Source organism: Brienomyrus brachyistius, chromosome 22 (genome assembly GCF_023856365.1).
Source record: "Brienomyrus brachyistius isolate T26 chromosome 22, BBRACH_0.4, whole genome shotgun sequence".
NCBI lineage: Eukaryota > Metazoa > Chordata > Actinopteri > Osteoglossiformes > Mormyridae > Brienomyrus > Brienomyrus brachyistius.
This window is the reverse complement of record NC_064554.1, coordinates 17,762,709-17,774,725: the sequence shown is the minus strand read 5'-3', so window position 1 is coordinate 17,774,725 and position 12,017 is coordinate 17,762,709. Positions and strand designations below refer to the sequence as shown.

General features: G+C 49.4%; 1 protein-coding gene across 2 annotated transcripts; it reads right to left on the bottom strand.

Moving 5' to 3' along the window:
• tyk2 (tyrosine kinase 2) lies at positions 1-11,478 on the bottom strand. Of its 2 annotated transcripts, none has more exons than XM_048991075.1 (24): positions 11,170-11,478; positions 9,628-9,801; positions 8,584-8,707; positions 8,236-8,392; positions 7,714-7,877; positions 6,778-7,144; positions 6,377-6,550; positions 6,123-6,280; positions 5,524-5,641; positions 5,210-5,396; positions 4,977-5,086; positions 4,713-4,877; positions 4,548-4,635; positions 4,209-4,336; positions 3,798-3,933; positions 3,558-3,709; positions 3,318-3,468; positions 2,772-2,866; positions 2,469-2,661; positions 1,971-2,089; positions 1,663-1,835; positions 1,449-1,566; positions 714-824; positions 1-629 (listed from the first exon to the last, which is right to left on the bottom strand). In XM_048991075.1, the coding sequence occupies exons 2-24, from the start codon at positions 9,797-9,799 to the stop codon at positions 486-488; spliced, it is 3,504 nt and encodes a 1,167-aa protein (XP_048847032.1). In that variant the 5' UTR covers positions 9,800-9,801; positions 11,170-11,478; the 3' UTR covers positions 1-485. The 2 variants fall into 2 exon arrangements, with proteins under 2 accessions (XP_048847032.1, XP_048847033.1); XM_048991076.1 differs by having other exon boundaries at positions 5,210-5,393; positions 11,170-11,476.
• Between the last annotated feature and the right edge of the window lie 539 nt (positions 11,479-12,017).

Below are 12,017 nucleotides of genomic sequence, written 5' to 3'. Positions count from 1 at the left end.
AGTGATTAAAATAATTCAGTTTTATAACTGACAGTAACACTTCCTGCTGGGGTCAGATCAATCTTTGGTTTCTACCCAGAGCTGCTGGCAAAGTTAAGTGTAATGTGCAAGTAATTATTAACATTTACATTAAAGATAGGAAGAAATATATAGCTTTAGCCTTTAATTGAACAAGAAAAGGAAAAACTAATTTTCCAGGTAAATAACTATTGACATAGTGCTTTGTGCCTTTGCAGAATCTTAAGCAGTTCAGCACGGCGACTCTGACAGGCCGCAATGGTTTAGTCCAGTCAGTCCATTGTTTAGTTGATTGGAGGTGTGGTCACAGTTGAGTTTACATCAGCTCCTCACCAGCTAGCCAAGATCAGTCAAATGAATCTGGTCAACAGAGTTCCACGGAGCAGAAATGTATTCACAGTTGGGTTAAGTACTACTTTAAGAGGGTTGCGGCAGTAATCACGATGGTTGACAAACTAGACACATGGTCAGCACTGGTTGATTTGGTTGAGGCGGATCATCGGCTGATGCTGGTATGTCTTGCGGATCTCGCCCATGGATAGGTTGAGGGATTCAAAGGAAGGTCGCCGGGCGGGGTCCACATCCCAGCACTGGCCCATCAGCCCATACACCTGTGTGAGGAAATGGGAAAGTTATTCCTGGTGGTAGCGGGTGTGTCAGCTTCCGTGTAGGGGTGTATGAGTCATGCCAGGTACCTCAGGGGGACAGTCCCGTGGGCAGGGCAGCCGCCTGCGTCTCTCCAGCAGCTCGATCAGCCTCATAACTGTCATCTGACCTTGGACCACTCCCATCATCTCAAAGAATTTCTGCAAAAGACAGACACACACACACACACCACCCAAATTGGGTTATACTGGTGTCACAAAGTATAAAGACCTCTAACGAGCTGCCAGAGATCATCTAGACTTGGTTTCATGCTACCGAAATTCTTGAACACTTTGATGTAGCTTTTATTAGCACAAGATCTAATATCTAGCATAAATGAGGTGCTAACATATACGTAACCCAAAAAACGCAAATGCCCGGGCCTCTGTGAAGAGCGTTCCCTATCCTTTTTTAGAGTCAACCTCTCACTGAGCTACGTAGCTTCCTGTAACACAATCTTGCCTATGACCTCAGTCAAACGATAATTTAGTCAGAATTAAAACTTGCAGACGTAAAACGCACATGTCCTACATCACAAATGCCATTCAAATGTCTGAAAGTAAATATGAGCAACTTCTAGAGAAGCTCTTCGGCAATTGTGCAACTGAGCACAATGGAACTTGTCAGCATCTACAACATGATAGAGGTCTTCAAGCTGCATACAGCAAAGGCTCCACATATCTCTGGGGGCAAAAAATGGGGACATTATGAACCCTGGAGAACAATTAACTTAATAGTAAGTTCCCGCATCGTCAAGGCAACCATTGGGGTGGATGGAGACATACCGTTGGAGGGCTTTGCCGGGATTCACAGTGGGTTAGCAGTTCGTACAGCGTCACCCCAAAGGACCACACGTCCGAGGAGAAGGAGAACTTGCTCTCCTTCAGGCACTCGATGGCGTACCTGCGGAACCGGAAGCACTCACATCCTATCCAGTTCTGTTGCTGTAGGCTTGGCACAGATCTATCCCACCAGTACTCTGTTGAGAGCAGAACTCACCAGAATACCGGGCTGTCCCCATCCTCTCGGACTCGGTAGTAGATCTCCCCCTCTGGGAGGTACTTGCTGAGCCCAAAGTCGCCGATCTTCACCACGTTCTCGTTCTCCACGAGGATGTTCCTCGCAGCCAGGTCCCTGTGAATGTACCTCTTTGAATGTAGGTAATCCATGCCCTGCAGGAGAGGATGACAATGTAGAATCATGTAGGGATTAAAAGACCAGCCATAACTTAAGAACTTCGTGGGGAACAATGTGCACATCCAGTGTCCCATACATCTGTGCTCACCAGGAGGCCCAGCCCTCCTTACCTGGCAGATCTGCTTTGCAAAGAGCAGGCTCTGGGCTATACCCACTCTGTGTTTAGGCAAATAATCTCGCAAGCTGCCCAGAGGCAGGTACTCCATGATCAGCTGTAGCACCTGCCCACCTGTAAAGTCCGGAAGAAAATATGAGGGGAAACACGAATGGACCAAACCATCTACACACTGGCACGATCCATCCACAAGTACATTCATGCGATGGATTTAAGATATCCAAGGTTCCTTGGTCCTTCCTTGGTCTGACAGGTGAGTTAATGGAGACCACGAGGGACCAGGAGCTGGAATATCTGTATAATTTTTTAAGGTATGCGACATAAGGAGGACCGCAAGTCTTATAAAGGGGTCAACCTTATTAGCCAATGGCATGTTTTGCATCGGTGAGTGACAGGGGAGAGGGCATACCTGGAGCCAATCAGCTTTCAACTGGGGCCAAATGTTCCTGTGGCTCCACCCCTGCAAACACCTCTAACAAGCTGGTCCACTCACCAAGCTCTGAGCAGCAGCCCTTATACTTGACAATGTTGACGTGGTACAGCGATTTCAAGATGTCGATCTCCTTCCTCCAGCCGTCATGCTTCTGTCCACCTCCCTCCTGCTTCAACGCTTTCACCGCCACATACTCGCCTGTTCCGTCATTGTCGGGGTCATACACATACAGCATCACCTTCCCGAAGTGGCCCTGAGGAGTGGAGGCAGAAGAGCGAGGATCAGACGAGGCAAGCCGAGTGCCAAGCCTTACAGTATGAGCAGAGCACAGGGAGCACCAAGCACAGGTTCTTTTGGACCCACCTCGCCCAGGTCCCGGATCTTCTTCAGGTAGCGTTTAAGGAAGATGCTTGGGTCAGCACCTGGGTGGCTCTCGCACTTGGAGGAGATGTCTGGGTCTGATTGGGCACAGGGGAATCAAAGAACGCAATCACACTTTGGAAGTAAAATTATCTGCACCCACTGAACTGCATGTTCAACATTACAGTTAAATAAAAACCACAGACTGTCCCAGACTTTCAACCTGTGTGACTTATGACGACTTGTACGTATAAGTAAACAAGTAAAATGCTAAAATACATTTCGGGCTATGCTATGTAGCGCATGATAGTTGCCATGAGAAAACACAGTAAGGCATTGCAACCATCCCAGCCCCACATGCCCCTCCCAGTCTCATTCTCGCACTTAGAAGTAAGCATGATTTGTATGACCTCTCTGTCGCAATGGAGCCCAGTCGGAAGTCGGGGACAGTCTGCATACGGGTTTCTGATACAGGATCTGGCCATAATAAAGCCTGACGATTTATGATTGGTCGGGTCCTGGCAGTCCAGGTCATCTGATGAGACTCACTTTTAAGCTGCAGCTCCGTCAGCTCGCGTAGAATGGCCCGGAAGGACGGCCTCTCAGTGGGGTCGTAGGTTAGACACATCCTGATGAAGCTGGCCAGCTCCTGGGAGGAGGGCTCAGGGAGGTGGCTCTGCGTCTCGTAGAAGCGCTCTTTCTGTTTGGGAGTGGGAGGGGGGTAGAGGTTTCAGTGGGTGGGACACGGCGGGGGTGGGGTGGTGGCTAAGATGGCGGCATTGGGCGCACCTCTGCGAGCGTGTTCTCGCTCATGGGAAGGTCGCCGTCGTTGCAGATCTCCAGCAGGGTAGCACCGAAGCTCCACTGGTCAGCCGTGCTGCCTGGCCTGGCTCCGCTGGGCACACACTCGGGGGCGATCCAGGGGATACGCTCCACGCGCTCTGGTGACAGGGGACAGAAGGCCTGTCACACCACGCTTTCCTCTAGGTATCAAATCCATAAATCCACGGCTTGTGTGGTAAACGCTACCTTCCCTGGAGAGTGTACTGAAAGATATGCCGGGGTCGCTCAGCTTGATGAAGGGCGAGGTTCCCTCCTCGAGCCCCTTCCGTACTACCAGGATGTTCTTAGCGCACACGTTACCATGCACCAGGTGCTTGCTTTCCTGCAGGAAACACACAGGGAAGATTTTCAATGTGACACAAAGGGGAGGGACTGTAATGCAGCACATGTTAGTGGTACTAAAGAGAAGACTGAAGACAGCAGGCATGGCTAAATATCACACATCTAGCGTTTAGTTGAAATACACCTCATGCTCATTTTTTAGGCTTTCCTTGAGCTTTTATCGAGCTATTGTTTTTCATAAATTACATTTCTACATAATTAATAATAATGATAATCTCATGTAGCTACCACCTTCTAAACTGGACCGGTACTCACCAGGTAACTCAGGGCACTGGCCAGCTGTTTAGCCACCGTAAACTTCCACTGCGGTGTGACCACACCCATCTCCCTCCGCAGGAAGACATCCAGCGGCCCGAACTCCACAAACTCCTCCACCATGATGTCTGCCAACACGGGTCATAGGCACACGCTCGGTTTCCGGCACAACTATCCAGTTCTGTGGCACAGAGCTAAAGCAGGCTGCCTGCACTCTAGCCTCAGACCTAGTTATGGTTTGGGGACTGAGATAGCAGCCAGGCCCACACAAGCCAACCCCCTCCTGCACATCAGTGAGCAATAAACCTTTAAGCAAAGAGAGGAGCCAAAGGCACTTACTCTCAGATCCCTTCACTGAGACACCATGGACAAAGACCAGGTGACTGTGTGACACCTGACTCATGAGGCTGGCAGTCTCAAAGAACGCCTGTGAGAAAGGGAGAGAGTGTCAGGATAAACGAGGGAGTGAGGTGCGTCTCCCTTTTTCCGAGGAGGGCCACACACCAGGGCGATGTCCCGGTGACTCTGGTCCAGCATTTTCAGCACCACGCGGATGCCCTTGCTGTCGGTGCACCCATAGGAGTCGTTTTCGTCGTCCTCTAAGCCACCACGTGGGTATAACCACCCCGAGTAGATGTTGGTCCAAGTGCCACGGCCGAGATGTTGGTCCTGTGGGGGGGGGGGGGGCAGGTAAGGGAGATCTTTCAAAAATGTAAAAAGATTTAGAAGTTTAGGTACCTAGGAATGGGTGTGCGGGGGTGTTGTTACCTGCGTGAGTTCCCCATCCCGAATCTGGTGAAAGCGCAGCTGGCTGAGGTTCAAGGAGAAGTTTGAGGTGGAGTTTGTCTGCTTCCTCATGACCAGAAGGTTCGAGAGTTCTGGGAACAAGCCACCGTTTCGTAAACATGGTCACACGTGAAAGAGGAAGCGAGGCCACGTGCCATAAGGCCCGCAGGTGCGCGGGGGCTGTGTCTCCATGGTTACTGTGACCGGTCGCTCACCTCCCGGCCGGGGCAGGCAACACCGCTTGATGGTGAAGTTGTGGCTGCCAGACCGGAGCGTGCAGCACTTCAGACTGTCTGTCAGATCCCGGATGGAGGCAAACTCCCGATCCCAGCCCTCCAGGATGAAGACTGCCCCCTTCTGGTGGATCCGAAACTGCCTGTGGGTGGGACTCGTCCCGTTCTGCTGGGGACAAAGGGCATCGTGAATGCTCGCCCACACACGCACACTTTTCAAAGCCGTGCCAGTCTACAAGAATTTGGAACACAACAAATCCTAAAGCATGTCCCTCAGCCACCCCGTCCCCCCCCACCTGGAGCTTGGTGAGCACAGTCAGGATAATGCGGTGATAGTCCAGGATGCTCCAGCGCACCAGGAACATGCCCTCTTCCAGGCCTTCCTTCCGCAGCTTCTGCAGTGCAAATTCTTCCCTGCAGGAAACACGGGCAGGTTTGACCAGTGTTTGTGTGTGTGTGTGTGTGTGTGTGTGTGTGAGAGCTGAAAAACACTGCGATAAACCACACCTCATAACATCCACAGTCACAACTAATTGCACTAATTATAAGAATAATTTGACTAATGCCACAGTACAGTTTGATGCATTTTCCCTCTATTCTTGAAAGAATTTGTTGGGTAAAGGGCCATTTTCGAGGGTACAGAAATACACAATTACTCTGCCAGCTAAGGGATTTGAAGTGGCAACCTTCTGGATGCAGGCTGATGCCAAACCCACAGAATCACTCATCATCCCACCAACTAAGCCCATCTTCCACAAAAAGCCAAAAACCAGTTAAAGCTGGAATAAAAATGGAAGCCATGTTGCGTTTATGGTCTGTGAGGCAAACACTCGAAATAGTTAGAGGCAGGTCAGATGGCCAGTCTCCCTCGGAATGCTGGGAAGGGTGTACGTACTGCATGGGTCCGTGCAGCCCGTTGACCGTGCTCATGACTAGGCGTGGTGGAGCCACCTCATGGCACAGGTAGTGATGGGCGTCAGCTGTGAGCCGGAAGTATCCATCCAGCAGGGAGACAAAGGACTGGGCCTCCAGGCTGGACCTGAGGCTTACCTCCTGGAGAGCGAGAGAGAGACAGACGGGGCGCCCTTTCACATGGAGCTACAGCATCACAGCAGGAAGCAGGACAGGCGATCAGAAGCTGATCGTCACCATGGCAAAGTTGTCCTGGCGACTGATGCAGACGCAGTTGCCGGTGATGACAATGTGGGAGATTTCAGGGAAGTCGCAGAAGATGGTCCAGGTCTTGGGGGGGGCAGGGATGTGGGATTTCCCCTTCTTTTTTCGACCACAGTAATCATTGCCATGGCAACTAGTCTCCTGGGTCTAAAACACACACACACACACACACACACACGCACACTGTCTTAAATCATTCCTCACTGCGACAGAATTTGCCACCATATATTTGAATGGGGCTCCTGAGGTGTGGGGACCCTTGCTGGCCACAAACAGTTAATACACTTTGGTGGGCAGAGGCCCCTGAAGTGACTGTGAGTGGAGACCCACAAACAACAAAACCTTCCACCCCCCCCATGCGTCTTAACAGCTACCTGGTTTCCCTGGACTGTTCTCCACTGGATGCCTCCAATACCGGACACCATGACCTCGTGGGTGACGGGGCTGTTCTTGCCGTCGGCCGACCCGGAGGTGGTGCTGACAGAGCTGCCGCTGCCGCCTTCAGACAGCACGAGGAGACGCGTGGCGGAGAAGGTCTCCACGCCGAAGCGCGGTGCCAGGTTCTCCAGCGTGGCCACGTACTTGTACATGACGTCCTGCAGGCCGAGGCGGCCGGCACCCACCGTGTGCAGCTGGAAGCTCTGCACGAACTGGCTGAAGACGCGGCGGATGCGCACCTTGGTCAGGATGTTATCGCACTTGATCTGCCGGGCGAAGGATCGTGGAATGCAGTGCAGGTAGCTAAGGGGAAGAGGGGTTAAAAATGATAATGAAATAACATAAAGCTCTCAAGTGTAGGTGACACACGAGAGAAAAAAATATAAAATAACGATCAATAAATAAAATGACTGGGTTGATTTTTTTGGGTTCCGTTTCCGTGACAACGCAGGCAGCAAATCACGTTTGTCACTGGAGCGTGAAACGAAAAAAAAAACTATGCTACTAAACCAGTGTTTCTCACCAGGGACCCCCAGGCAGTTCACATTTTTGCTCCTTCCCAACTCCCAGCACACCTGCTCCAGGTATACAGTGTCCCTGATTGGTTGATTGTTTGCTACAGGCATGCTGGGAGCTGGGAAGAAGCTAAGACGTGGACTGTCTGCGGTCCCCGAGGATTGGATTCACTGAACATCTTTACGGTTCTCTAGATGGCCACGGACAGTTACATTTCCAGTTTGAAATGAGACAGATTCAGGAAAGCTGCAGGGCCATTGTAAAAACTGGGTGACCGTCCATTCAGCCAGTATGAATGAGTACTGGCTGTAGGAGGCGATCTGCGGGAGGCCTGCCAAGCAGCAGGGGCCCGGTACCTGGTCTTCTTGGCAGCCTCCTGCAGCGTGCAGTTCTGGTACAGGGCCTGATGGGATAGGTGCAGCACGGCCATTCCCAGGCTCTCGTTCTTGAAGCGGCTGACCTCCATCTCCCCGCAGGTGTCATGCAGAGGTGCCACATCATTTACAAAGTCGAACTTGGCCTGGGGAGCGCGCACACACACACACACACACACACACACGTTAGGCGGGGGTGCATGCACTCGTGACATGACACCGGACTACACAATACAAATGCAAAAGTGAATTTCTGCCGCACTTCGACAAGGATATCGATTTCACGGGACTGAAGACAGGCAAGCAGACAGATTGAGAGATTCAACACATGCATACAGTACAAACTCACATGGTTACATAACAGCGCGTTTGCACCCTGAAGGCCAAACCACAGGACACACACACGGAACTCGACATGTACTTAGACTTTTTTTTTTTTTTTTTTTAAAGCTTATTACCACTTGGCACATGAGCGACTGAAATCCTTCACAGACAGTTACGCACCTGAGCAAACAGGTACTCGAGCGAGGGCTGCTCCAGCAGCGGTGTCCCCGGGATGTCGGGCCCGCGATGCACTGAACGGCCCTCCGTGGCGCGTGGAGAATACCGGAACACTGGCTCATCCTTTTCACTCATGCCATGCCAGTTGCGGAAGTAGAACCTGTACAAATGCTGGATTAACCCCCCCTGTACATGTGCCCCCCCCCCACACACACCTTACTCTCTGCACCTACACAAGCACCTGCTCTTCTTCAGACTTCACCTTCTGCACATGTAAATACGCACTCTTTCTTTCTTTCTTTCTCTCTCTCTCTCTCTCTCTCTCTCTCACACACACACACACACACATACCTCATGCGAAAATGAAGAACAAGACCAGGTTGCTGATCTGTGGTGAAGGAGTGGTTTGGGCTGTACCAACAGCAGGAAGCGGGGTTGTACAGGGCAAACAAACTGTAGCACATGGGTGTAATACCTGGGTGGGTGGGTCGGGGGGGGAAGGGGGAGAGAAATGCAGTTTACAGACAGACACAAGCCAGTGTTTATCTTCTGATTTGGTGGCAGATGTCTAATGATCAGGGACAGATTACTGAACAGGTGTGCCAGGGGGCCCCTATTGGCCGTATAGTTGGCTTTTTTTGTTAGTGTTTTTTAAAAGTGATCCTTTATTGGTCGTTTGCTTGCAAGCTGGTGACTTGTTAAAACTGAATGAGGAGACCAATTGTAAATATTTCTCTTTTCATGATCTTTTTATATTCTTTTGGAATTTGTCCCTCTCTGTACAGTTACCAATGGAGTTTGGGCATCATTAGGTCCAATTACTCGAGTCTGTAGCGCCAAATATTTTACCGCTGATGCCTGTCTTCCATTCTTCAAAAAAAGGTCAAGCCTCAGGTAACGTAGCCCCTGATCTTGTTCAATAGCTAGAAATACCCCTGATCTATGGTCAATGCTATCTATAGTAAATGTATCTTGAGTGCAGATTGTGGATGCATTTGACACGCGCTGGATCCAAGTGTAATGTTTTGAGGTCACCGCAGCCGAGATGCATTTATTCAGCGGGGTCTCTGTTGAGCTCTTTCTGGTTGCTGCACAGGATCGACGTGAACGAGTAAGCCTGCTGGCTTGTCGCTCTCGTTTGGTACAGCGTCACACTCTCTTGGACTACGTAGAAATCATTTTATCGTTAATAATATGTGATAGTTTTATAGTTAATTGTTGCATCGTTTTGGGGACCGGGGCAGAAGAGGGGCCTATGGAAAGTGCAGCCTAAAGGCCGTCATTAATCCACCACTGCCAATGACTCTTAGCAAGATTCTTGAAACCGTATTCAAAAGAAAGATTCATTTCTACAGGGTTTCTAACTTAAAATGCTGCATGCAAAGAGAGACCCACCGACGCTCTGTGCCGCCCAGATGGACAGCTCCTCCGCCGTCACCTCCCCATCCTTGTGGGAAAGGTAGCGCTCCCCCTCCTTGCTCCACAGCAGGAGGATGTGTACCCCCAGGCCCTGGGGCAGCTCGCATTGCCCCCCCTGGCCCGAGCGGGTCCTCCTGATGCTCATCATACCTGCGACAGAGTGACACGACTGAGCTGCAGATATGCTGCCTTCCCCAACTAGGGCGATTCCTTTTTTTAACGGTGTCATCCATTATTTAAACAGTTCATATACTGTATACGTTTCATCTCCGGTTTCCAAAATTTCTCCACTATTTTTTTCCTTCCTTCTATATATATATATATCACATAAGTTATACACAGTGAAGCTTTCCATTTGTACTACTTCTGTAAATTTCATGCAAGATATAACTACGTATTTTTTCCCACAATTGTTGTTGCAGTTCTTAACAGCTATGCATTATTTTCATTTGCCCTTACACACGAGAAATAATTTAAATGTTAGTATTTTTATGAAGATTATAAGCATCTACAAATGAAACAGAAACAACAGGCATACAAAATGTGTGGCATAAATAAATAAATAAATAAATCAAGGTACAGCTTCAAAGAGGAACTAGAGAGTGAGGAACAGTGAAACGGTGAGAATTGTGATTGGATACGTTGATATAAAAGTTCTGTGTTTAGACTTTACAGATTTGTTTAACACCGATCCATCCATCGTAATCACTAAATATACGTTTAAGAAAACACTGGACTACTATTCAAATAAGATATCATGCACAGCAATCTGATAAGAATTATTTCGACATAATGACGGGGTGCATGCGAAGAAATGAGGAAACACACTCTTCATGGAACGATTATGCGAACTCTAGGCAGCAGCGTAAAAAAAAGAAGGCATTACCGAAACGCTCTCAAACTGCCCACTGGCCCAAGATTGCCCTAATTTATATTTTTCTTCTTTAATCCAAGTTAAAGTCGGCACCAGGCACTAGCAGAAAAAGGGCATCCGTGCGGGTCACATGACCCATTATTAATTTGTAAACACCGCGTCTTATTGATATTTTTCGCAAGATCGATCGCCAACATTTATCATTTTTATTATTATTACAGTGTAACAGTGCTGGATCGAAAACGTCGCAGCGAAACTGTAACAGGATGTGTTTCTGTTGACCCACTGAACTGCATACTATTAGACCCCCCCTTTTCTTTACCTCAAATATATAACAACATACAGCGATATCAAACAGCCCGCAGCGCAGTGGCACGGACACCGGGGCCGTTTGCGCTTAATGTCGCCAGGACATCGGAGTCGAATGAAGCGACACTCAGATAAATAAAAAGACATTTTAAAAATATCTGGATATCAGGCCTTCCGGGACAAACTACAGCCGCTTCAGCTTGGCCGCAGACTGGAAAATGTTTAGGAAGACGCTTTAACTTTGAATAGTGTCGCCCTAGTACGTATTATGTCGTTATTATTGTTGTTGTTGACATCCTGTAATTGTAACATTAATTATAATCATAAATACTTACCGATCCGGGCGTCAGCCTTGCGTTGTCGCGGCTGCCTGCGATCTGACAGCTCCGTTCCGCGATGCCAACTCTAGTTAGCGCAGTGCTGGGTAACTTCACGCAGGCAGATGGTAATAGGCGCAGGAGATCCGAAGCGATCTTTCGGCGTAGTTTCACGGATAGAGACCCGCACGCTGCCGTTTCATGGCCCAGACGCTAGCACGTCCTGCGGGTGTCAGAGTACGACGGAGGGAGGGAAGCTGCGTGGCCTGAGAGGCAGGAGCCACGCCCCCTAGTGCGGGCCGCGACTCAGCCAGCCCCGCAGAAGGGCTACGCTCGCGTCCGCCTCTCTTTTACCGTCGCACGCCTGTAATGACATAACACCCACCCCCCATCCTTCACACGTTAACTTTTCAAAGGTCTGACAGTATTTCTGAGAAACGAGGACACACTGTTCTTGTGACATCTTTACTTAATTTTTAATTAGGCCTAGTGATTTTTTTTCCTCTTTGGAACAGGGAAATGATCAAGTAACACTTCTGTCGTAACAGCACCTTAGATCAGATTCTAACAAGGTGTGAACGCAGCCAGGCACACGCGCGTGCACACACACACACACAACGCTCAGCACTGGCAGCCAGCTTCACTGAAGAGCAGGTTTTTCGTGATGACTCAGTCCAGCTTCCCAATGTACCGTTCATTTTAAAAAATTTCCCAGCCTTGAATCTCTGTCTTCTGAGCTTTCTGACCATACCAAGACCCTGAAACCACGAATTATCAGTGGGAAGCAAACAAGAGACAAAAGCATTTCAAAATTGGTTCTTTATTCCCCCCTCCCCGCTCCTACAAACGCACATAAACAGCCCTGG